Source organism: Micropterus salmoides, unplaced genomic scaffold (assembly GCF_014851395.1).
Source record: "Micropterus salmoides isolate LMB-PRFRI ecotype aquatic unplaced genomic scaffold, ASM1485139v1 Ms_hic_scaffold_18, whole genome shotgun sequence".
NCBI lineage: Eukaryota > Metazoa > Chordata > Actinopteri > Centrarchiformes > Centrarchidae > Micropterus > Micropterus salmoides.
The window spans coordinates 12,994,319-13,022,134 of NW_024040928.1; the positions used below are offsets into that span (position 1 = coordinate 12,994,319).

General features: G+C 39.9%; 1 protein-coding gene across 1 annotated transcript in view; it reads left to right on the forward strand.

Annotated features, from left to right (window-relative positions):
- Nucleotides 1–27,816, forward strand: part of nbas (NBAS subunit of NRZ tethering complex) — a 198,421-nt gene that overhangs the window by 161,454 nt on the left and 9,151 nt on the right. Inside the window, exons 50-52 of the mRNA XM_038726982.1 lie at nucleotides 16,083–16,222; nucleotides 21,355–21,502; nucleotides 23,036–23,170. Coding sequence (XP_038582910.1) covers nucleotides 16,083–16,222; nucleotides 21,355–21,502; nucleotides 23,036–23,170 — 423 coding nt within the window. The remainder of the gene's footprint in view (nucleotides 1–16,082; nucleotides 16,223–21,354; nucleotides 21,503–23,035; nucleotides 23,171–27,816) is intronic.

A 27,816-nucleotide genomic window follows, 5' to 3' on the forward strand; every position in this document is an offset into this window, starting at 1 on the left:
GGTGCTGTGTCTTTAGGACTATGGAATGCCATTTAAATTAATATTAAATAAATAAATAGATATGCCTATAAAATAAATCCTGAAATAAATAAATGAGGCTAGAAATAAAAATAAAAATGTAAAATGAGTCAATATTGTTCAATTAATAAATATGTTTTTATGTAGAAAAGGACATTTTTTGCCCCTTCAAAACCGCATGCAAGGCAACACATATTCCAAGATTGCTGTGTTAAATCAAACACCTGACATTCATGTTCAGCGTCATCACATGCGTTTGATTAAAACAACATGAAATCAGCACTCACACTCCAAACAGTATGTGATTTGAATCCTGGTGCAAATGTTTGAACTACCTCTTCAAGTTCAAACTTATGAAACTAAAATGATAATGAATACAAATTTGTGTGATCATTAGTTTCTCTGAGATCTTTGTGTTGTTATTTGAAGTTAAAAGTTGTTTTGAATCCAAAATTAATCTGGAAGATTGTTTCATTTGCATGTGAAATTTTCTGATTTAACGTAAATTAAAGCAAAGTAATTGTTCTTTATTTAAATCCTTCCTTAGTCTTTTCCAAAAAATACACTTTTGCTAAATGCAAAATGCTGTTACAGAATGTCTTATGTGGAAAAACCTGTTAACTATTCACCTTTCTGTTAAAAGTTGGATCATTAATGTCATACAATAGATTAGCCAGTAATGGAAGGTATCAACACAGACCTTTATTTGAAGTAATCTGATTATTTTGCCAGCGGATATTCAATTCTTATGCACTGATGCATGTAGTCTATTTTCTATTAATGAAAAGTGAAATAATGACTGTTGTGGTTATTTATTCTCATCTCTAGTGTCTGTTAACAAATTGACCATTATCTTTATTTGTTTTGACTCAACCTCAGACACTGAAAGCACGTTTATCTAATTGCTGCTGGAGGAGGGTTCTCATTACAAGTGGTGTGAGATTTTTCAAGCAGGCCCCTAATTTGTGCATACTAACTGACACTTTGATCCCGGTTTTGTCATTTACTATGTTGATTGTGTGAGGCTACCTCATGGTGCAGACCATAGACTGTATATATATATATATATGTGTGTATGTGTGTATGTGTGTGTGTGTGTGTGTGTGTGTGTGTGTATGTGCGTGTATGTGTGAGTGAATATATATTAATGAAATTACAATTTTGGGACTTCAGTGAACATGCAGTATATTAGTAGCCATTTAAATGTCAAAATCACTCTGAAAAGCAGTACATTTCTGTCAGGCGGACCACCACAATGGGCTCCTTGCTATGAAAGGACAACAAAGGACAAACCAGCCAGTTCATCAAGCCATGGTATAAAACCCACTGTGCACCAGCATAGGTTCAGTCACCAAGCATTCCCCAGAGGAGCCTTTCAGAACCATGGACAGCACTCATTTACCAACAGGCTTTATGTGTTGTAAATAATGAGGTGAAAACACCATAGGGACAGGATGTTGACAAAATGATGTAGTATATTTCAGTCATCACCTTTCACAGGGTGGTAGTCACTCAGGCTTGACCTTGAGCATTTGTGTTCTATTCAGTAACCTGCACTGTAGCCTTTCAGGTCTGTGTTGACATTAAACTGAAATCCCCAATGAAATGGACAAAAAGTGTAGTGGAAGGAAAGAGACAAACAGCACAGAAAACATCAGCTAGAATCCCATATTTTCTGTGCATTTTTGTACAGTTTCTTTTGCAATAATAAATGGCAACAACGTTTTTTTGACATATGGTGTACAACTGAAAATAGTGGATAGTAACAGTTTGCTGCAGGGGTGCTTCTCTGAGGGCCTTACTTATCGTTCCAGGTCATGGGGTTTGAAATTGCTGTTGTTTGAGTTTGTGAGCAGCTGCATTGGATGGCAGTACTGTGATTGTGATAAAGTGTGATGTTTTCCTGCCTGTTGGCACCAATTTTTGCCACAGTTTACAATGTTTTTTTACTATGTTTTTCCACAGCTGGAGGTTGTTATGGTTGCTGAGCTGGCGCTTCCTTCCTCTGAAGGAAATCTAATGTCTTGCATCTACAGTGTCTATTCGACTTTTGATACCAAAGCAATAGCACATGGTTTGTTAAGCTAGCTCAGCTAACCCAGCTGTTATTTTTTTTTAGGAAGTAGTCTGTTCCGATGGGACAGCCATATGATTAGTAAGAAATGGCTTTGTTTGTGTGGTGTGATTTTTGCATTGTCAAGCAGTGTACCGTATCCCATCAATCATTTTTGTTTTAAAGAGGTGGTATTATGCTCATTTTCAGGTTCAAAATCTTATTTAGGGGTTGTACCAGAACAGGTTTACCTGGTTTAATTTTCAAAAAACACCATATTTTTCTCATACTGCACATTGCTGCAGCTCCTCTTTTCACCCTATGTGTTGTACGCTCTGCTCTTGAGCTACAGAGTGATGCATCTTACTTGTACAAAATCTTTGTTTGGAGTTGCACATGCGCAGTTCCCAGGTAAGGACTACTAGCCAATCAGAAGCAGAGAAGCGCGGGTCGTAAGAAACAAGGTAGTGTGATCCAAATCAAAGCCGCTTCAGACTGCGACTGTAACCTAGTAGATGGTATAAGTTATTACCAGTCCACAACCACACATCATTGGTCCACATCTTACCATAAACCACTACAAAAATCACAAATACAAAACACAAACAATCAAAAATACCATATTTCAACTCAATTTTCCATAAAAATTGGCCAAACAATTTGAACATTTGCTCAGTAGCTTTCACATCGGGTGTAACAGTAGCATTATAGTTATAACTTTAGCTGTGTTTGCCAACGTTTACAACAACTCCGCACTTGAACAGTCTGTGAAGTTACATTGCCATGTTTATTTTAAATATATTGTGATTGTGAATTTCCAGGCCCAAACAGAGTTGGAGTTACATCGTCTTTTAGGACTAAACGTTGAACTGTTGCCGGTGTTCTGACGATCTATGCTGCCTTGCCGAAAAATGCCACAATAGCGCAAATCGATAGACTCGACTCAACTCGGCCCTGCTCCGTTTTCCATTGCAGACAGTACCCAGAGATAGTACGTAGCTTGTTTGTGGCGTCGCTATGACGACGCCACACACAACTGCCGCAACGTAATGTTCAATGCGACACACACACCAGCGATCCACACAGCTTTCTCTTTTTTAAGTTAAAACGTTTCAACATTCCTCAGAATGTAAAGACAGATAAGCGGTATGAAAACCTTCCAGCTGTGTTTTCCTCTGCCGTTGTTGCTGCAGCGGTCTGTGTGACGGCGGGAGCAGAGGGCTGTGTGAGTGGGCGGCTGGCCGGCCTCACACGCCATCACTTCTCGTAAAACTGTCAATATTCGAAATCTACACAGCTGATTTCTCACCTCAAAACTTCTCAGAAGTGGATTTAGTGATGAAATTACATACGAAAACTGTAAAATATAAAACTTTCTGTTGCTGGCCTCGGTCTGGTACAGGCAATCCTGATGCAGTGAATATTGACGATTCTCTCTGACCAATCAGCAGTCTGTCGTGTTTTCACGTTACATTTTAGTATCCCTCAGCTCGCTTGGAACCTCATGGAAGTGAGGTGATACGAAAAAAAGTACCTGGAAGCAGGTACAGGTACAACATTTCTACAATGGAAAACCAAACAAAGGCATGTCGAGCCAAAGGGCCTCTGCTCAGACTAGCTTGGTTTGAGGGCGTGCCTGACCCCGCTAGCCGCTTGGCAAGCTTTATGACGTGTTGTCATTGTGACGTCACAAGTAAAGGAAGTGAAGGGCTGGACTACAAACGAGCTGTTTTCAAGCGGTTCAGAGCAGAGCTTTCTGTGGGAGATGGGAACTCCCTTTGGGCTGGACTTTGTGCTTTTTCACTTTGCAAACCTGTTACATGCACAAAAAAGATCTATAACTCAATAAAGGAGAGGGGGAAAGCCAAAAAGCATTATACCACCTCTTTAAACATTTAGAGAGATAAATATATATGTAGTTCCTATCATCCAGCTCTAACATCAAGCTGTTTAGATTTAGCCTCCCTTGAATTCAATTACTAACCTTCAAAAAGACAAACAACAAGGTAGCAATTGCTCAAGCCCTCAACAGACCCTAAATATGCATGTTAGCTTTTAGCTGTTGGCAAAACATGCTTATTTTCTACAAATAAAAAACTCAACACCTAGTTATGTGCTCAAATCACTGGATGCACACTCTTGATGTTCCCTTGAGAAGATTTAGTGTATAGCGGGGCATTCCCTCTGTGTGTCTAAAATGATCTTCAGTATTACCTTCAAGTGTCACTTGTTTTGAAAACAGTTCAAATTTAAAAGACTACAGTAGCGCACTTTGATGTTTGAATATTTATTTAGTGAGAGTTTATTCCTTCAGGAAAGAGTGCAACATATGGAGGAAATTATTTCACAGGAGTTTATTGAAGCTCTGTTTCAGTGGCATTCAGCTGATTGTTTTTGATCATGTGTGCACACCTGCGTGCCTGTTTGCATGGCCCTTATTATGTTATGGTGTGTGTTTGTGTGTGTCTTTCTCTAAATGGACTGAAATAAGTCTCATGCCAGTAACTCTCTAGAAGAATAGATGACTCCACTTTCATCTGTCTAGCCCTCTCTCTTTCTATCTCACACACACCCACACACCCACTAACCCTACTGCAGTATTTTATACTTCATCTCCATTTTTATCCTTTGGTGAACTGTGTGTTTTCACCCACGTGCCTTCTGACAGCTTTCTGCACTGCCTATCGATTTGCCCCAAAGCAGCTCCAATCTCTGTCTGTCTCTCGTACTCTCTCTCCTTCGTTTTTTTCCCTGTTTTATTATCATATGCTGATTGCAGGGTTAGGCTGCATTGCAGTTTTTAATCAGTGGAGAGATATCCAGTCCCCCACACAAGCCTTTTTTGGACAAACTAGAACACACTCTGTAATTGCTGTTTGTCCTATAGAACTGTGCATAAGACTGTGTTCTTGTACAGCTTTAAAAAACTGTTGGAGTGATGACATTTTAGTCACTCTTCTTCGTTTAAGTGAAGGCACTCGTCAGTGGTGTAATAAAACATGTTTGTGTGTGTACAGGTGCATCTCAAAAAATTAGAATATTGTTAAAAAGTTCATTTATTTCAGTAATTCAACTTAAAAGGTGAAACTAATATATTATATAGACTCATTACATGCAAAGTGAGATATTTCAAGCCTTTATTTGATATAATTTCGATGATTATTGCATCTTATGAAAACAAACAAAAAAAAGATTTTAAAAACAGAAATGTCAGCCCTCTGAAAAGTATAATCATGCATATGTAGTCAGTACTTGGTTTGGGCTTCTTTTGCATGAATTACAGCCTCAATGCGGCGTGGCATGGATGCTATCAGCCTGTGGCACTGCTGAGGTGTTATGGAAGACCAGGATGCTTCAACAGCGGCCTTCAGCTCTTCTGCATTGTTCAGTCTCATGTCTTTCATCTTTCTCTTGGCAATGCCCCATAGATTCTCTATAGGCTTCAGGTCAGGCGAGTTTGCTGGCCAATCAAGCACAGTAATCCCATGGTGATTGAACCAGGTTTTGGTACTTTTGGCAGTGTGGGCAGGTGCCAAGTCCTGCTGGAAAATGAAGTCAGCATCTCCATAAAGCTCGTCTGCTGAAGGAAGCATAAAGTGCTCTAAAATGTCCTGGTAGACGGCTGCGCTGACTCTGGACTTAATAAAGCACAGTGGACCAACACCAACAGATGACATGGCTCCCCAAACCAACACAGACTGTGGAAACTTCACACTGGACTTCAAGCATCTTGGATTGTGTGCCTCTCCATTCTTCCTCCAGACTCTGGGACCTTGGTTTCCAAATGAGATGCAAAATTTGCTCTCATCAGAAAAGCTGACTTTGGACCACTGAGAAACAGACCAGCTGTTTTTTTCTTTAGCCCAGGTAAGACGCTTATGACAAGAGGAATACGACATTTGAAGCCCATGTCCAGGACCCGTCAGTGTGTGGTGGCTCTTGATGCAGTAACTCCAGCCTCAGTCCACTCCTTGTGAAGCTCCCCCACACATTTGAATGGCCTTTTCCTGACAATCCTCTCCAGGCTACGGTCATCCCTGCTGCTTGTGCACCTTTTTTCTTCCACACTTTCCCCTTCCACTTAACTTTCTATTAATGTGCCTTGATACAGCACTTTGAGAACATCCAACTTCTTTTGCAATTACCTTTTGAGGCTTTCCCTCCTTGTGGAGGGTGTCAATGATGGTTTTCTGCACAACTATCAGGTCAGCAGTCTTCCCCGTGATTGTGAATTCCACTGAACCAGACTGAGAGACCAATTAAAGGCTTAGGAACCTTTTGCAGGTGTTTTGGATTAATTAGCTGATTAGAGTGTGACACTTTGAGCCTACAATACTGAACCTTTTCATAATATTCTTATTTTCTGAGATTTTGAATTTGGGGTTTTCATAAGCTGTAAGCCATAATCATCAAAATTATATCAAATAAAGGCTTGAAATATCTCACTTTGCATGTAATGAGTCTATATAATAGTTTCATCTTTTAAGTTGAATTACTGAAATAAATGAACTTTTTCACGATATTCTAATTTTCTGAGATGCACCTGTATGCGTGTGTCTGTTTCTTTCTAAAGCTATAATGGCTAATAATGTCATGAAACATCAACACACTCAGCAATTTATGAACAAATCACAGCAGTTAAGAACATGCAATACCCATTTTACAGTATCACTTTACACATATGGAACAAGATACACACAAGCCCCCACATCCACTGAGGTTTCCACTTTTCCAGTGTTGAATAGTAAAAGGTTGTCAAAGGGCAATAATGTAGCTGCTGGTACCTACTAGTTGTCATGTTTCATTTACTGCAGCCTCCCCGTCTGCTGACTTCATTTCCATGTTTTTCTTCTCGCTTTCCGTTCATTTTGCTAAAAGCACGGCTACTTCCAGTCACAGTGGGCGAGCATGTAGCATGTGGTCGGCATAATTTAACAGCGCTGTTTCCTGTGCCAGCAGGGAAAAAAAGTGTTTTTGAAGCTTGAAATTATAGGCAGTGAGAGCTAGCAGCTTTTTGTTTGTGTGTGTGCTTTCATGCTTGTGTGCATGTAATGCTCCTCTTGTTGCACAGCATTGTTTATATAGGGTATTGTACTGTTCGTTGACCCTCTCGGTATCAGTGGTTGCAACTGACATGAATTGCTGTGCTGACCAAAATTACAGTTGCAATCAAAATGATTCCACCCCCATTGCAAATCAGGTTTATTGTCAAAATGGACAGACTTTCAGCTGTTTGCAATGAACAAATCAAACAAAAGCAATTGAAATAACTCAACACAACGAATTCTTTAAGTGGTTTCCCAAAATTCAACTGAAAATGCAACTTATAATGACTTCTCCAGTCTCAGAATTATTCAACCCCCTGTATAGAATCCCTCACAACAGCACAAATATGCACAACCCCATGCCCCATCCGTTTTTCAAGTCCGAGTTTTAAAACAAATACGATCTCCACATCAGCATTTTAGCTGCGTATCAGAGTTGATCTCAACTGAAACGACTGAAAACGCACAGCAAGTGGCTGTTGATGTACACTGGGCATGCACGTGCCTGTGTAAACATAAAGCAGATGGTCTCTCTCTCCCTTAGTTACAGAAGATTTGGCGAAAGAATAAAGTACTACAGATGAAGACCCAATCAGAGAGCCAAATGTGAGCGTCTGCGTCATTTTTTCTAAACTCCTCCATTTTTGCCCGTCCCCACTAACACGCTCTGCGGAGTTTTAAAATGTTTTGAAACTTATCCTTTTTAGTTCTTCGTTTTCTCCGTTTTAGTCTGGACAGGAGCTTCAAATGTAGCAAAATGTCTCTGTTTTAAAACTAAAATGCAGTAGTGTGGATGGGGCCTGAAGTACACTTGATGCAACTAATCAAGGGCTTCATTAGCTGCACCAGTTGAGCTTGTGCTAGAACACATGAAATGAACCTGAACTATGTACCTGAACACGTTTGACCGCATGATTGAAATATGGATAAGTCAAAAAAATGGTCCATAAAGTTAAGAGAAGAGATAATCACCGAGATAGCGAAGGCACTAAATGTTCCTAGAGACACCGTTGGAAGTTAAAAGAACAGCTATTACACTACCTGGACGGGGCAGAAAAAGAAAGCTATCACTAGCTGCAGCCAGATTTCTGAGAAGGCAAGTTGTGAAAATACCTGCAGCAAGACTTGGTGGCAATATGCACCGAGGTTTCATTTAGCAAATTAAAGCGCTTAGTGAATGCAGACGGTTAGCATGCCGGAACTCCAAGACGTACACAACTACTGACCCAAAAGCACAAGAGAAGTCTGCTGCAATATGCTCAAAATCATAAATAAGCCATAGAAGGTTTGAGATTATGTTCTGTGAAGTGATGAAACAAAACTAGAACTTTCCAACACAATGAATCAGCGGTATGTCTGGAGGAAGAAGAATGAAGCCTATGTAGTATTCTGTAGTATGGTGGTGGCTCAGTGATGTTCTGGCGTAGGGCTGAACAATTAATCATTTTCAAATCAAAGTTACGATTTGAAAGAACGCGATTAGCTAATCATGAAGATGGCGATTAAAATGTAGGTTAATTATACAGCGCCTCTGACCCATTTTAAACAGTCATGCAGTCACAAATTCATTCTGTTGTCCTCCTTGTGTGACAGATCTGCTCGCCAATCACAAGCACCATGCGTCTCTTGTTACGGTCCTACTCACTAATCAGAGCGGGCACAAAGCATGTACATTTTATAATAACGAACTAAACTAGAGGATAGTGATGACAAGTTCGAATCTTTTGACAGACTCGTTCATTCAAATCTCGTTCATTAAAATGAACTAATCTTTTTTTGAGTCATTTCGTTCATTTCGTTCATTTGAACTAGGCTGGTTATTGCGGCGCTGCAGCCCTCTAGTGGGCGAAAATTCACCTCTTGATTACTGTATATCATCATCCGAGTAGTATACAACCAGACCAGCCATATAAAGGCTTATGTATATAATTACTATCATTATCTCTAAAGTGCTCATTCATACAGTAGCCTAACATCCCTATCCATGAGTAAAATATTAATATCATTTTTGCAGTAAATATATTGAAGTAATAAGCTTGATACACTATATGAATAAACATACTCTTATTAAAATTCAACTCATTTAATAATAATCTGGATCAAGCCACCAAGTTCTTAAAGAACTCCAGCACAGAGAGGAACAGAGAAATAAACACATGTAAACGCAGTAGTTTGGCAGTTCTGGATGCAGAATGGGCCACATCAGGTCCTGATTCTGCAGACAGAGAAACACACATGAGCACATCGCTCTCAAACACTGCAGGTTGTTCACCAGTCACGAGCTGTGAAACAACAGCACAGCTCTGTTGGTAAATAAAAAGGAAAAGTTACGTTGCGTTCCACAGTAGCTGTCACATGACAAATGAACGACTCAGACCTAGAGACCCACAGTTGAGAGTCATGAACTAATCAATTCTGTTTCCTGTGCTGATTGAGCCCATGCAGCTGCCGTGTGACGAGTGAACGTAAGAGTCCAAGATCCTTCACGCATGCGTGAACATGAACGAATCACTCACTGAGACAACCCGTTCCTCCTGAGTCATGCACACTATTAGGTCTTATGAACGAAACGTTCTTTGAACGACACAACACTACTAGAGGAAAACATGTTAATGGAGCCAGCCGAACTGGCACAGGCAGCGGCCATGCCGTGATTTTGTTCAGCGTCGACTCACACTGAAGTGTTTCAGCAGCGGAGCATTTAGCCCTACATTGCTGACGTGTTGTTAATTTGTGCTTTTGTGTGCTTCAGCTACAGATAACAGCTCTCTATGAGCCCGTTTCGCTTCTACCATGGTTAAGTAGCTACATAGTTAAATTGTTTATTTGTTGTTTTTTTTGTCTGTTTTAACTATGTTTATTGTTGATTTACGATCGGGAATCTGCAAAATTTGTTTTATTTTAAAAATTCACCGGATTCTCTATGCCATTCTGTGACTTCCTGCCTGGTTCATCTGCTCCGTGCTGCTTGACATGGCTTCAGTCAAAAATAGACTGGCAGTGAATATTGAACTTCAATAAAAAATCTCAAATTGAATCGTAATCGCAGAAAAATCGCAATTAGATTTTTTCCCCAAATCGTTCAGCCCTACTTTGGGGCTGCTTTTGCATCCTCTGGCGCTGGATGGATGCAATGAAGTATCAGGATACCCTAGGAGAAAACGTCATGCTGTCTGTGGGGAAGCTGAAGGTGTCATTGGACCTTCCAACGGGACAATGATCCCAAGCATACTTCAAATTCCACCTAGTCTTGGTTGCAGAAGAAGTCCTGGAAGATTCTACTGTGGCCATCACAGTCACCTGACTTGAACCCCATAGAAAATCTCTATTGGGATTTGAAGAAGGAAGTTGGAGCACGCAAACCCAAGAATATCACTGAACTGGAGGCCATTGCTCATGAGGAATGGGCAAAGACTCCTCAGGAGCGTTGCCAGAAGCTGGTGTGTGGCTATGCATCTAATTTGCAGCAGGCCATAACCAAAATCGTGCTCTACTAATTACTAAAGATGCTTGCCATTAAGGGGTTGAATAATTTTGAGACTGGAGAAGTCATTATTGCATTTTCAGGTAAGTTTGGGTAAACAACTTGAAGCGTTTGCTGTGTTGAGCGATTTTAATTACTTTTGTTTCATTTGTTCATTGCAAACAGCTGAAAGTCTGAATTGATTGATTGCAACTATATGTGTTTTCGTGTGTGTGTGTGTGTGTGTGAGAGAGAGAGAGAGTGCATTTGCTTTTTCAGTTGAACATCTTTGTTTTTATGTGTGTCTGTGGATATGTGTCTGTCTTTAATAGAATTCATTTTCCCAACTCTTTGGAGTGTCTACATATCAGTGTAATTTATTCGTAATTTATTCATCAAATAGTCCAAGGAAATGTAAATAATAAGACTGTTACTGAAAGTAATGATCATAATTGTAGTTCACTATGCCCAAACCCCTTAGTTACTGTTTCTACGTCAATTTTTGCACTGCAGTTTACAATATCGGTGGCAGAATTACCACTTGAAATTCATAGTCATTTTTGAAACATCGATTTCTGGCAAAGGTAGATAAAAGCAGGCTTCTCATTTCTAGCTGGCAACCATTGAATTTTACTGACTGAAATGACAACTATTAGGGGGGGGATTTTATTAGATATTGCTGCCATAGCTCAACGATTTGATATAAAATGCTGTGTTATTTACACGGTGCATGTGAACTGGGCTTTTTTTAAATATAATCTGTAACCCCACAAATTAATGAAGGTTAGTTAGTTAATGAAATGCTCCTTGGCCTTTAAAAAGTAACTCTCAGTTACTCTGAGAGGTAAAGATTGCAGCTTACATTAGAGTAAATAAACATACTGTTTAATACATTCCAAACATTTTTGCTCTTGTGTTTTTTGTTTTTGAAAACAAAAAAATTTATATTGACTAAAAACGCCATTTTGGCATATAGACAAATCCAAAGCTTGACAGGCCTGGTCTGGCTAGTTACTTAATAACCTGTTACTGGACAGTCTCTATTTGGAGAAGAGATTTAAAACATTCCTCCAAATGTGGGAGTGGTGACGGGCCATAAAAACAATCAAGACTGATAAAGGATAAAATATACTGTGCCATAAGCATTTATCTTGCTGTCTAACTAACTGATCTTGGGAAGAACAGATAAGAAGGGAAAAGGGTGACGCTGAGTGTTTGAAAAGCCTGATAGATGGAAAAGAGAAGTATATACATTAGAAAAAAGTATTGAGAAAGGGATATAAATATACAGAGATGCGGACGGATAGACACACAAGTCTGTATATATATTTAGATTGGCTTATAGACTTGGAGACGGTTTGTCTAATCTAATTTATCAGCACTCCTCTGCTAATTGTTATGGTATTGGCGTACAGTCACTCCCTCCCTTCTCTTTTTGCCCTCCTGCCCTCCTGCACTCTGTTCTTTGTACAACACCACAGAGGAAATGTTGATTTTAATCACTAGGCATAATTAATTACCATCCTTACTTGTTAAGAAAATAAAAGCCTCACATTCACATAGTAATTGGCAGCAATTTAATTTGTGGTCTACTGTAGGTGAGTTTTGATGAGTGCGTGTGAGTCTATGTGTGAAAGCAGGTGAGAGGATGTGGTAGATATGTGCGTATTTGAATGTGAATGGAGTGCATATGTGGATCTATCTCAGTGCAATTTATAATATGTTTAATAGGTAAAACATATAGTCATAATATTATTAGGGAATCCCAAGGTCTTGCATACCCTTTATGAATAAATGTGGCCATAAAACTATATAAAATGCATCGATAGCTAGAAAGTGTTCAGTATTCATAACGCAGAGGGCAATAACAATGATGAACAGGCTTTGGGTTTCAGTTTACATTCAGTGATGGATTTGAGAGCTTTATATTGCAGTGAGGGCTTTTTACAGGTAGTTAAGATTCCATTTCTGTTTCCCAAATGACCTCCATTTCCAGAGGGTCATGAGCTTCAGCTTTACTCATTTATTGCTCCATCCCCCGTCATAAGGCGCTTCACTACACTACTAAGCATGCTGTGCTGCCAATTATATGCATGTGCTTTTACTTATAAATGAGAGGTTTATCAAAACGAATGTCTCAGAATTGGTTGGAGTATCAGATACTTTATTAAGGAAATCAGTCAAGTAAGTAACTGTTTAATTACCAGTCATCCATTGCTAGTTTTGGTCCATTGTAACACAATTACAAGAGCAAGGGGATTATATATATATATAGATATGGGATTATACTGTTGGTTATATACTGTAAGCAAAGTTTAAAAACAAATGTAAACAGCATTGTACTGCAAACCTTCAGTTAGATGATAAAAAAGAAAGTAAGTAGTATTATGCTACTTCTAAGTAGTGTTAGCCAGCTAACTTTATTAGCATTAGCTTGCTGGCTAAAATGCTTTAGCTGCGTTTACAAGTGTTTATAAAGGGATGCTACTGTAGTACGCAGTACAGTATATGGATGATTAAGTCTTCATTATGATTATTTAACTAGAAATTAAATTTTTTATATATTCCATTATATTAACCTTTTACATTTTGTCAGTTTAGGGGCTCCATACATATATAGATACAGATACACTGGCCATCAAATTAAGTAGAATAACTTGTTTGGTAAAGAACACATTGATTTGCTACTACAGCATCAATCCATTTGATCGGGGGAAGATTGTTGTATATTCTTCCACTCTTTGAAGGCTGGGAAACTTCAGTATGGCCATCTAAGATCCCTGTCCATCAAATGTAAAGAAAGTTTTAAGGGTTAAGCAATAGAATACATATATCTATTTAGGTTTAGGCTAAATCTGTGGACTTTGTGTAGCCAATATAAATTACTAAAATATATATTTATATTTCAGCCTAATCAACATTCGAGTAATTAGATGTGGTGCAATTTGTGTACCTCTAATAGCTGCCAAGGAACTAGCAATACAGGACATTTGCTTTTGCCTGCACTGTGACCTAAACAGCATAAAACTCATCTGCAGAGCTCCACAGCCTTTTCAGCAAAAATCTTTTGGCTTTAAGTTTTGTACATTTCATTTGTCATTCATTTTTAATCCAGGGGTCAATCACATTTTTGCAGATGCAACATACCGTGGGGCATAAGGTCCTCGGAGCCACACAAGATCCACTCCACAATAGCATTACAACTTTTTATTATGTGTCAACATGGCGCCATGAATTATCATGCTGCAACATGAGGTCGTGGATGAATGGCACAACAATGGGCCTCAGGATCTCGTCACGGTATCTCTGTGCATTCAAAATGCCATCTATAAAATGCACCTGAGTTCGTTGTCCATAACACACGCCTGCCCATACCATAATCCCACCGCCACCATGGGCCACTCGATCCACAACATTGACATAAGCAAACCGCTCAACCACACAACGCCATACATGCTGTCTGCCATCTGCCCTGTACAGTCAAAACCGGAATTCATCCGTAAAGAGAACACTTCTTCAAAGAGCCCACTCAGGTCAGTTACGACGACGAACTGCAGTCAGGTCAAGACCCCGATGAAGATGACGAGCATGCAAATGAGCTTTGCTGAGACGGTTCCTGACAGTTTGTGCAGAAATTCTTTGGTTATGCAAACCGACTGTTGCAGCAGCTGTCCGGGTGGCTGGTCTCAGACGATCTTGGAGGATGGAAGATGCTGCATGTGGAGGTCCTGGGCTGGTGTGGTTATACTTGGTCCGCGATTGTGAGGCCAGTCTGATGTACTGCCAAATTCTCTCAAACGCCTTTGGAGACAGCCTATGGCAGAAAAATGAACATTCAATTCACGGGCAACAGGTCTGGTGGACATTCCTGCAGTAAACATGCCAATTGCACTCTCCCTCAACTTGCGACATCTGTGGCATTGTGCCAAGTAATCGAACTGCATATTTTTGAGTGGCATTTTATTGTGGCCAGCCTAAGGCACACCTGTGCAATACCCATGCTGTCTGATCAGTATCTTGATATGCCACACCTGTGACGTGGATGGATTATTTCCGCAAAGGAGAAGTGCTCACTAACAGATTTTGACAGATTTGGGGAAAAATATTTGAGAGAAATAGGCCTATGGTGTACATAGAGTAGGGCTTGGTGGTATATCTGTATAATGGGGCATACCGATATAATTTCAAAAGAGATATAAAATTAGACAATACTGTTTATACCGATATAGTTCGATGTTAATTATGTTTCCTTAACATCTTACCGGCGTTTGCTCATCTCTCTCCCTCACCATGCAACCCTGCCCCTTCCTCTGCATCTGCACGCAGCCGTCTACACACAAACTCTCTAAAGACATGGAGGGAGTTGAGTTTTCTTAGCAGAAAATACCAATATATATATATTTTATACCGGTATTCAGCCTAATAGTACCGGGATATGACTTTTTGGTCCATATCGCCCTACCCTACCATAGAGTAGGTCTTAGATCTTTGAGTTCAGCTCATGTTGAATGGGGGCAAAAACAAAAGTGTTGGGTTTATAATTTTGTTCAGTGTATATCCAGTTTTATACATCTGATGACACCACTGAGGCTGAAACTATGTTTTATGAGTTGTGTGTGTACACTCGTGTGTTTTTGTGTGTTTGTGAGTGTGTTTGTGAGTGTGTGTGTACATGTACGCGTTCTTGTGTGACGGAGCTTGTCTTCACAGCAGCCATTCTTTGGCAGGATGTAGTTTTCCCCTCAGAAATCAGACGCTCTCTGAACTGTTAAATCACACTAGAAGTCAACCTTTGAGAAGAAAATTAATTACTTTCCCTCCGCCTCCACCCTACTCTAATTTTTTTATCACATTAACCCTCCTTCGTTCCTTTTCACTTTCTTTTCTTACACTCTCCCTATTGATTTCTGTCTTTCTCATAATATTATAAAATAGGTTTAGCCACAGGTGACTTTTTCTTAAACCAACAGTTAAATGTGCTGTTACGCATGAAGCCTTGTTCCTTCCTTTCAATGCCATGGTTAAAGTTTGTAGGCTTTGATACTAGTCTAGATTAAGTGTTTGAGATTGCGTAGTTCATTTGGGTCTGGTTTTGGCAGGAATGCCTTGCCCACATACTCCACTGCAATCATTAGGTTGTCTAGTTTTGCTATTGCAATCAGGAGCGTGTGTCATTTAAAATCAATGAAAGCTGCTCTCCTGTTTGTGTTGCATTTGTGTTGGATAGTGTCTAGTGGAAGTGGCCAAGATAATAATAGATCACTGAAATCCACTTCTCAGCGGAAGATGCTGGCATTTATCATCATATTTATCAACAACATGTAGCAGAATTTCAAAGGAACAGATTGTTACTATAGCCTGAACACTCTTCATTCACTTAATTTGTGCTTTGTGCTCAATGACCTGGGGATATCTAATACTCAAGATCTTCACGGCAGGCTTTTTGTTTTTGGTCTCAAATGGATTTCACACCTCCCTGCTTTCTCTCCACCCTTCCTCTCAGGTTCAGATAGAAGATGTGGAGAATGAGGGGAAAAGATATGCTCTCTTCCTGGGACTGCTGGAAGCTGCACAAAAGTGGGAGGACTTTCAGTTGCTCATACTCCTCCTGCAAGCGTGGCCACCAATGATGAAAGAGGAAGTGTAAGTCGGATGTCTTTATTTTTCTTCATTGTTCTTTGATTCTTTCAAGATTCAAGCAATAGTTTGGCATTTTTGTAAATAAGTTTCTTCATGTTCTATCCAACAGTTAAACGAGAAAATCGATAACAGCTGTTTAGCTTAGCTCAGCTAGCCTGGCTTTGTCCAAAGGTACCAGCACCTCCACCAAATTAACACGTTTCTCCTTTCTTGTGCTGGACTACTTCTTACCTTCGGACTGAGCCTAGCTAGCTGCCCCCCTTTCAGTTATAAAGCTAAGCTAAGTAGTAGCCTTATATTTAACAAATGGATAAGATAGTGGTACCGATCTTGCCATCTAACAAATAAGCTTATTTCCCGAAATGTCAAAACTATGGCTCTAAACTCCTCTAATACAGTAATTACTTTCCACCCGTGACCATTGAATGTGCTCTGAACTGCCTGAAAACAGGTCGTTTGTAGTCCAGCCGTTTCCCTTTCATCCCTGTGACGTCACAGGGATGAAAGCTAAATGCACCTCATATAACGCTCGCCAAGCAGCTACTCCGACACGCCCTCAAAAACACAGGTGGAAAAACACTGAGCTGCAGCACGCACCTCCTCTCCCTCCCAAACACTAGCTATCCTCCAGGCAGTCAATGGACATAAAGTTGTTACTGTGATGTAGAGACAGAGCTCAGTTAAAACTTTATGGATGAAAGAGACTTTTGTTACAGATTAATAACTCACCACTCTGAAACTCTTGCTCCAGTCTATGTTGCCAAGCTAGTCGGCAACATGTAGCCTACAGCTGAACCGAAGCCGTGTTTGCTTCTCACTAACCCGCCCTTCTCTGCTTCTGATTGGCTATTACCAGCCGTACACTGACCTGCCCTTCTCTGCTTCTGATTGGCTAGTGGTCCTTAACTAGCAACTGCGCATGTGCAACTCCCAACAAAGATCATTTAGAGACAAGATGTATCACTCCACAGCTAAAATGAAGCCTTCAACACAGGGTGAAAAGAGGAGCTGCAGCAATGTGCAGTATGAAAAAAAATATGGTGTTTCTTGAAAATTAAACCATGTAAACATGCTCTGGTACAACCCCTAAATAGGATTTTGAACATGAAAATGAGCATATTACCACCTCTTTAATAAATATACCTAAAGGAACCCTTATTTCATGACTTGCTACTCTCTGCTGTCTCAGTAATCAGTTTTAAGCTTAAGTTACTTTTTTTGGATGTAGATGTTTCTACTATATTTACATTGCATTGCAGGTTTTATTATTGTGCAAAACTTTTCTTATAACATCATTTGTTGGTGCAAGTTTTTTTTTTTTGAACATTTTTAACAAATGCTTTCAAAAAGTGATGGGGACAACATCTGCCATTTCAGGTGGTGGGTACATGTCCCCAGCATCCCCAGTGTAAATGATGACCTATGACCCTACCTCCCTGTTCCCTCCCAGGCAAATAAGACTAATAACAGATTAAAAGTTAACCTGTTTTTATTTGTATTTACTGTGGAGGTGTTCTGATGTTTAAATGGATGTAATGAATGGATGCAAAGGAGACACAGAGATTTGATGGTTATTTCCTTCTGTTTAGAGCACAACCACACTGAAACAATTAGCAAATGCTCTCAGTGTTTTCACACATGCTTTGCCCAGTTCTATTTTGAGGCTGGTCTTGAATTGTCTGACATCTACCGCAAGAAAAATCTGGTTAGTGTAGAAGTGAACGGAAGACTAGAAGTTTTCGAAATAAGAAGAACTTTTTATTTTGAGTTGTGGCAGTATAACAAACTGAACTAGAAAAGCAATTTCTGAAAAAATTGCGGTGTGAATGCTGGCTGTCTAAGGGCTTGCGCTAAACTGGATAGTTGCTTGAAAAAAGTTGAAGTACAAATGTATTAAAGATATGGAAAGACAGTGACTGTGCCAGCAGTGTAAGTCTGTTTGCTTTCAAAGTTACACATCAGCATCCAAACAAGATTTCCTACAACTTGTGAAAAAATATGTATGTAGAGTGAAAGGTGTGGGAAATACACCGAGTTGCAGACAAATTTCTAAAAAGATTTTGAAGTGAAATCCCACTCTGCCAGTTGGTCGTCCCACTCTAGCTGCAAACATTCCGTCCCATAGACACTCATTATAAACTCAGTAAAAAAAGGCGGAAAAAGACATGAAACTTGATTTACGATAGCATAAAAAGTATAGCTTGTGAACGTTTTAAAGTCTGAATGGCATTTCTACGTTAATGTATGAATTAAGGGAAGCGGTTGAAGATTACTGAGTTTGAAGTATTTTCTCATTGACTCATTATAATGAAGTTTCAAAGAAAGTTGAATACCTTGAAGAGTTTGAATAGGATTTGAAAGTTGAATAATACTAAAGAAGAAAGAAAGATGTGGAAAATGTTCATATTTGAATGGAAGTTCTAGCTGTAAGTATGTAACAGTTGAAAAGCCTTGAAAAAGTGTGAAAATGGGGACTTACATTTGGAAAAATGCCTGGAAAACCTTGAATGTCTTGAAACGTATGAAGGTTATCAAAATTCTGAATAATAACAATTATGTCCTAATTGAGATGAAAATATATATATATATATATGAATGACGTTTCTATGTTGGAAACTGTGGAACAAGTTAGGTTGCAAAAAAACGAGCTGAAGAATAACTATAATCAAGAATTCCAGAATGCTGTACAATAACATAATGGTGTGAATGCTTTCCAGCATTCACACCAGTGAAAAGAATCAGGAGCATGTGTGAATGTGGTTATTATCGTTGATTTTGTAATAGACAATAGTGTTGCCACTGGGTTTGTGTAAGGCCAAAGGCAGAGTATCGTCCAACTGAGAAGCAGTAAGAGAGATGGAATTAGCTTTGGAGGACACAGCTGCTTCAAGTTCACACCCGGATTTCACTTACACTCTACTAACAGCTGTAGTCAAACCATCAATGCTGGGACAGTCGGCTATACATTTTAACTGAAGACTGAGCTGTTGTACTGTATTTCAGATTTAATGCAAACTGAGTACAAACTCTGCTGATTATGGATTTTGTTTTTTCTTGTCTCTTTGGTTGTCCTCATTTGAATCGCTCAAGTTAATTTGCTGCAACGTACATTCATATACTAGTGACATAATATGCCTCACAGAGGCCAAAACTCAGAATAATGTAACCTTCAAAAGCCTCATTTAAGATGTTCTGTTAAGACGTGAGAGCCTTATCTCTTAGTGTGAAAGGCACATGGTTAACCTTACTATTAGTCTGACTCAGCATTTAATCCTGGATGCGACGGAAGTGTGTTTACACTGTGTGTGTCTGTAGAGTGGAGATTTGTTTCTGTAAGTGGCTCTTTTGGGAGCTATATTGAGTTGCATCTAAAAAGGCTTATCCTTTAGTCTGTCCGCATAAACTGAGTCGTGATTCAAAGCACGAATGGAGGCTGGCTGTGACTCACACTGCACCCTGTGACAGATTTGGCAAGCGCACACACTCTCATAGTCGCATGCAGCAGTACCTCCCTGTCCCCTGGTAAAGCACAGGAAGCAGCGCTGTGCCAGCAGCACAAGTGGACTCTGTTTGCTTCCATGGCCGCATCATACAAAGGTAAAGCAGCTTGTCAGGACAAGACGCCCCGGTAGCTGGATGGAGAGCTGCATTTTCTACTGACAGCCGCACACAGGAGCCCTGCTGTCTTTTGCGCTTCGCGTCTTCGTTTCTATCCTCTCTTTCTCATTTGCTTTCTATCACACACACACCCTCCTCTTTTGCAGCTTTACATAGGCACACACAGGCTTACCACACGCTTCCTTTAAGACTCGCTTCAAGCAGCCTAATCTTACATGAGACTTCAACCACTTCTCATCATAGGATTTCATCTCAGGATTTATCAGCATGTTGCCATCTACCCTTTATCACATGAAAACACCCACAGTGAAACAAAGCACACATTCATATCAGATTCCTCCTCTTATCTCCAGTCTCGTTATTTAATGTACTGCTCGTCATGTTAATCACATACCTAAAACTTGCAGCAGTGCTAGCATGTCGGCACGCCTATATTCTAACCAGTATTCTACGGTTCTAAAGGTTAAAGAATTTACTTCCATGCATCATATGAGTATGTACATCCTCACTAGGGCTCAAGGATGTGGTTTGATTCTCTGCTTGAGCCTTGATGCAGATATACCATAGTGAGGCCTTGGATTTTCATTAACCGCTGTAACCTCCATTACCGCAGAGATTGGTGTTAGCCAGTTAGAGGGGCTCTCATATAGTAGTTACCTTACCATGCTAATGATAATACATAAAATTAATAATGTAAACAGGATCCGTCCATCAACGAAGACCTAATTAACAGATAATGAGTCATTCTGTGTTTTCCATCTTTTTTCTTGCTATGACTGACATGTGTTAATAAAGATCCATGAAGGTCATATTGCCTTAGCATCACTGGCATTTGCCAGCCTTGGTGAGAGCTAATCGGTTACTCTGGAGGCATTAGCAAAGGTCTTGTAGATCTCATAAAGGGGCGTGTCGACAAAGGGTCGCCTGTCAGTGCCGGCAGCTGTCCCTCTGGTGTTTACAGAGAGAGAGAGAGAGGGAAAATGAATCACGTAGGTCTTAAATATTAACTGCAGGTGTATTGCGGTCAAACAGCTTTTCTCCTCACTTACATGTCAGCATCAGAATTCATTACATTTTCTGCGAGCCTCCTGATGATTCTGTATGTGCTCATGTCAGCCTGTGATTTCAAAGAGGTTGATGTAGCTGCTGTGTTTATATTATTCACAATGTACATTTTCATGCAATACGGTGTACATAAGGTGATGAGACCAGTCAATGTCCAGCAGGATTACCATCTGGTGACATAGAAATGCAGAGTAATGGATGAATGACAGTCATTTCACAAGTTGTAATATTGTTTGGTTTTACAACAGACTGTATGTTCCCACCTACACCTGTTGTCTAAATACACTCACTAACAGATACACAACAGATGTATAGGTAAATGAACACGCTTATTGTTGTATTTACCAGTCCATGTTCTTCTCTTTAACATCACCTCAGAAGAGACAGAAGCTCAGCAGAAGGCCACACACAAACACGCACATTCACAGATCTGTCTTCTTCTCTGTCTCCAGGGCAGAGTCGGAGCGCAACCCCTGGGTGGTGCTGAACACGGCCCTGCTGACTCGCTGCCAGGGGTCAGAGGTCAGATTAGACCTGGGTCAGCAGGTTGTCAACATGGTGCGATCCCTCTATAACACCAAACACAAGCTTCCTACACAGGTAAACGGCAAACTCTCCTATAACTGCTTGTGTCTTCTTTGCAGCAATCTGAAAAGTAGTAGTAGAGTTGAGACAGGAAACAGGAAAATAATGTTTTAGTTTCATGCAATACAGCTGTGGTGGAATGTAACTAAATTTATTTAGTGTAAGTTTAATTTTTAGGTACTGTATGTATTTTCACTTTATACAAATTTCAAATATTTGTACATTTTAGTGTATAGTTATAGTTTCTAGTTACCTAAAAGTTTAATTTAGTCTTTACATTTCAGTTAATAAAATATGGCACATTATTTAGATTAAACTACCCACCAGTATAGGAAATAGTATACATTTGCTCTACCTTGATGAGCTACAACATTAACATGCTACTTGTGTTAATGCATCTTAATAATAACCAATAATACACATTTAAAATGATATAATTCAGTAGAATAAATATACTTTGTTCACCACATCCGCTATCATCAATCGCTATGAATGATTACTCGGACGATCCTTGTAGTTTATTGCTTGTGGTAAATATATACGAAATTTAGATATTTTATGACCTTGTAACTCACTAATTACTCCCATCATAAATTTTTATATGTTTTATGTTTATGTTATATGTTTTAATGTCTGCAATCCTATTAATTGTGCTGCTGCCTGTCTTGGCCAGGACGCTCTTAGAAAAGAGATTTTTAATCTCAATGAGTTTTCTTTCAGGTTAAATAAAGGTTTAAAAAAAATAAAAAATCTTATCAAAAACAGGGGACTAAGCTTGTTTGAATTTAGTGTAACCGCACTGCACTGCCACCGTTTTACCCCGTATCTTAATAAAGGAGCCCAAAGCTATTAAGCATGTAACCCACAGCAACATGTTAGCATCAGCTCAGTGCTTTTTGCAATGTACTATAGGTACTAGCCACTCTTTGATATCTGACAGCCCCTAATGCTATTCATGCCCTACTGAGCACCATGGAAGTGGTAAGCCTAATGCCTTTCTGTATGTCTAGCGCCAGCTGACTGTGATATTAGTTTAGCGCTAATGCTATTCAGTGTGAATAGGCTAGTGTCTGCCTGGCTGTCTAATATTAGCGTGGGAAGGGGGTGGGAGGTAGCGAAGGAGGCCTTTTACTCTGTTCTGAACAGCTTTAATTTGAATCTGCTGGAATGAAACCGCCAGAGCATGGGGGAGTCAGATTGCATTGTGATATCCATATATTATTGGATAGGACTGCAACAGGAGTGGGTGTGTGTGTTTGTGTGTGTGGGTGTGTGTGTGGGGGGGGGGTGTTTGTGTGTAGACCTTTTTAAAAGTATTATGTTCCTGTGTGTCTGTACAGTATATGCACATCGATTAACCTTCACTGTTCCTCGTCTACTCTCTCTCCTCTGTCTTCTGCCCTCCCCTTTTGTTCTTCACTCACTTTTTCATTCCACTTTTGCTTTTATCTTTCCCCCTTCTCCTTTCTTCCATTCATCCACACATCTCTCTCTCTCTCTCTCTCTCTCTCTCTCTCTCTCTCTCTCTCTCTCTCTCTCTCTCCCCAGTGTATCAGACACATAGCCACCCTGCTGCTCAAAAACCAGCTGAGCCTTCAGCAGCCTGCACTCAAACTGATGGCTGAGAGTGGTGATGAACAACTGCTGCAGCTGACTCTGGATCAGATCAACAACATGACAGCAGTAAGTGCAAACAATATAGTGGAGTTTACTGTATGGACCACAATTTGAAAAGAGACAGTTTTCATGATAATAATCAGTTAGTTAGTTATTTAGCCTCTGAAACTTGAAAAAATTGTGAAATTTGAATTGATGTCTTCAGATGTCTTGTCTTGCCCAACCAGCAGTCAAAACAAACATTTTCAATTTACAGTGATTGCAGCAAAAGGAACTAGGAAAAGCTTAAAGGATGGAATTGAGTATCAAAATAGTCTACAAGTCATTTTCTTTTAATCAAATAATGCAGTGGTTCCCGACCTGTTTGGCTTGGGACCCTTAAAAATGAAGTAATGTCTACTTGTGGTCCCTCATCAGAGGGGATGGCCTTGCTGTGGACATGGAGTTGCTAAACTTCTTGAAACTTTCAATTGAAAAGGCTTTTAGAGGCCTGAAGAGAACTGTCATTTAACTCGCAAGAAGAATGGTCTAAAAAAAAAAATCATTTTGTGAAACAGGTGCATGTTGTTTCTCATTAGTTTATTCCTCTGGTAAACCCCTTAAACCCCCTTTAACTTGTCGGGAACCAGGACTAATCAATCAATCGTTTACTAATCGTTTCAGCGATAGTGACTGAACACCACTTCTTTATTTGAGGCTTTAATGCCTACTTTCAGTCAGAAGGTAAGATCCCATGTCATCACTGTTTCTTAGGTCTGTATATTAAAAGCAAACTATATGGTGTTCTAGCAGGCCTCAGAGACACTACACTACAGTATATACTGTAAATAGTATATGGTGTGAGATGGAATATAAAAGGTGGAAAACAAAAAAGCATTAAGGTAGACGACTGATAGAGATGTGATGGGGAAAGTCTAGTCTATTGCCAGCCAAACATTATAAAACCTCTTTGCTGTAAGATAGAATAAAAAGATAAGAATGAAGTTCTCCAAAATTTTAAAATTCAAAGAAGCCAATGTTCATCCACTTGCTAACTGTCCTCCTGTTTTGGGAATCCACATTCAGATAAGAGAGTAATAGTTTAAGATTGTGTGGGCCGCTCTCCACTGTTTCCCAATCAGATAAGCAATTGTCAGAAAGTAGGCCTCTCAGACCCAGCAGACCCTCTCTGTGTTCCTCGATCAGATAAGAGAGAGCCTCTCTATTAAGTGACATAGCCCCTATTAAATGAAACATTAAAGCTCCTATATCGGTACACCTGAGAAGCACACTGCTTTTATCCCACAGAGAAAAGAGAGCGGGACTGAGAGAGGCAGGGTGTTAAAGAGAAAAAGATATGTGATTTAGATGTGGGAAGAGGAAATCATCTGGAAGGGGAGTAGGTGTTGAGAGAGATAAATAGGATGAGAAGGGAAATTAAAAAGCCAAAACACAGAGCAAATGTATGAAAATGTAAAGTTAGAAAGGCCAAGACAGAAGTATAGAGGACAGAGCAGGGTGCACAGCCTGACTGAAGGGGGGTGGTATGGAAGGAAAGACTTAGAGAATTAGTAGGGGGAGTATGAATGGAGTAAGAGAACGTAGTGTGTCACGCTGCTTTGAGAAATAATCTCACCACTGCCACCTAAGAGCTGTATGAGCAGGGGCATGTTCAGAGCAGCACAGAACAGTGTTCATCTGAAGATAACATCAGCAGAGACACTGAGAAATCGTCTTACATCTAATACATCTGATAATGTGTTGGCTTGCTGCTCAGTGTGGAATTGTGCACATGTGAGTGTGAATTTGCCCGTGTGTATCTCTTCTCTTTCTCTTTGTGTGAATGTCAGTTTGCCAAAGTTAGTTTATACCAAGTAGGTTTTGCAGTAATATCTTTTGAAGCACAGTGTTTCTGATGGCCTAAACAGTCTTGAAGGATCTGTTCACAAAACAATGCATATAGCACTCTGGTATAATCTGAAAAAGTTATCACAGCTGCAACTACTTTCTCTTTTGTTGCGACACTCGCGAGGTAAACAAAAGAATTACGATACACAGTAAAAAGGTCAGTATCGGTGGTGATACCAATACGGTGTATCAGCTCGATGCCAGACTGATAGGATCCGCCAGTGCTTGAAGTGGGCCAGAACGCCCCGGTAGGCAGTACCACCACCTCGACATTTTATTCTTTGGCGTACCGTGACATTATAAAACCTCTTTGATCTCCCAAGCTGCTGGTACTCTCCTCTGCACTCTACATAACAGGTTCTCTGGGCGCTACGTGACGCTCACCTGTTCCCGTTTTGGCCTGCCTGCTAAACTCTGTCGGCGGAGAGAGACAAGGGAGAAGAGAAACTCAGGTGCCTCTCAAGCAGGCGTGTGCTGAATGTAGCTCGTCAATGTCACTTGTCGTGAACTGACCAATTACAGCCTGGATGGGGCGGGATATTTAAAAGTATTGACAGATAGGTGTCATTTACACTGGGGACGCTGGGGACATGTCAGAATCAGAATGACTCCATCACTTTTTGAAAGCTTACTTTCAAAGTACCGGCACCTATTTTTTTCCACTTCAAGCACTGGTATCTGTACGTTAGGTTAGAGCTCCTAGCACTTTATTGGACTGAAAAAACCTGGACATACTCAACCAAAACTACCTGTGTGGTTTGTTTTGTGGGGGGAACTGACTGTTTAATGCAACTGAATAGTTCAGTGCTCTTCATCTAAACATCATTTTTCTTTTTTGCTGGCACATTTTTCACTATCATGACCAAATTCAAGCTGATACAAGAGCACAACACTCTGAGGCCTTTTTTTTATCAGATCTACAAATAGCCGGGACTTGTCAGCAGCCAACCATTAGCAGATCAGTAGATGTTATCATGGGAGGGTTAGAAATAATTGATTTTAGCTGAACAGCTTGGTCAATCAGAAGTTTGGGTGAGTGTACTAAGGAAGCTTAACTGTTAATTGACTGTTATTTCGATTGAATTACTTTAAGCGCTTCATCGAGGGTTGCTCTTTTGTCACAGTTTGACTCCAACATACCAGGCAAAATTAATATATCATAGAAAGTATCACTCGTCATTTATTCATGTCTAAACTAATCCTGTGATTGATTTTGGCCACAATGCACCATATATTTATTAACTCTGCAAAGCACAGCCCTCTTGATTAAATACATTAAAATGACACGTCACTCTGAGTGATTGGCAGTCCTTATCTTCTTGCACGACCCCACGGGTGTGTGTTCCCTGGCACTCTGTATTTGTATCTGATGTCTTAGATTACTGTGCACATTGTTTTCCCCAGTATCAACACTTTTTTTTTTTTTCTTCATAAAAAATATGCTCCTGAGATCACAATAAAAAAAGATTAATTCTGAAGATTACTTTTTAATTAAAATGGTGTTATAAAACCACTTGACACAAGAAGTAAATGAGAAAAGGTAATTTATTTGGCTGTAGTATGAGATATGTGTTCATTTTGCTTCACATTTCCTGTGTCTTGCTTCACTGCAGAGGAGACCAGAGTGGGCGTAGCAAAACGGAAGCAAAGAAAGAAAAGAGTGGGAGAAGAGTATATGAAAAGGTGGCAAATTAGTAGTAGAGCGGGAGCAGGTAATGAAGAAGAGGTTGTATTGTTCTTAATTATGCAGGGAAATGCAATGCAGACGTGTAGGCTTTTATTTCTTTTCACTGGGAGCAGAAACACACGTGGCACTCTCCTTTACTCGCCTTCCTTTTCCGCTCTGCTCCTCCTACTGAAGATGTATGGACCACGGAGAAGCAGACAGACGCGTTGGAAAAGGGAGCTAGGGGTTAACACCAGCCTGGGATAAAGGGACTGCCCCATTAATATGAATAAGCTGTCAGTGTACAAAGACATACATAGCACACTCCCACACACAGCTGCAGTCCGCAGCATAGTCTCTCGCAACAAATTATTTTGGCATTCGGCCTCCATCATTACTTTAATTAAACAACTGTTTAAGCCCCACTCCCCTCAGTTAGCGTTGCTATACCACTCAGGCTTTCACTTTCCGCACGGCATGATTAAACTGGCAGATTTACCAACCGAAATTCTCAGTAATTTTTAACAATTGGTCCTTGATTTTAGAAGAAGGCAACGAAAGCAGTCCTCTCATTTGTAGCTGGCGACTGTCAGTGTTTCCATCTGAAATGGCTACTGTACTGCAGATTTTATCAGCTGTGGCTAGCTAATTAAGCTAACATTGATTTCCTGAATTGGTTGAAACCTGAAACTTTTTAATGTTTCCACCTGACTAATATAAGCAGACTATAAAAGGGGTTTTAATGTCCCAGGCAAAAAGTTATCATCCTAAACAGTTGATGATAGAAAAAATAAGGAACAGCATTGTGCTTATATTGCAGTGTAGAACTTGTTTGTACAAGTATTATAAGCTTATATTGAAAAGAGATTTAAGATCAGACTGCTATTTTGTTCTAACATAAACCTGTTTGTAGTTACTTGTTTGCAGTTTCAAAGTGAAAAGGAAAACCTCACGCAATCACGTTGGCTGGAGTGCGCACTTCCTCAAATCCAGTAAACTGAGTGCCGGACCGCTAACACCTAAACTTTGATAGCATCCAGACTAGCATCTACACAGAGGCAAAATAATACACAGTGGATGTGCTAGTTGTGAATGTTAATGTTAGCTGTAGTTAGTCAAAGATATCCTAACTCTTGGCCTTGGAAGTAACGCTAAGTGG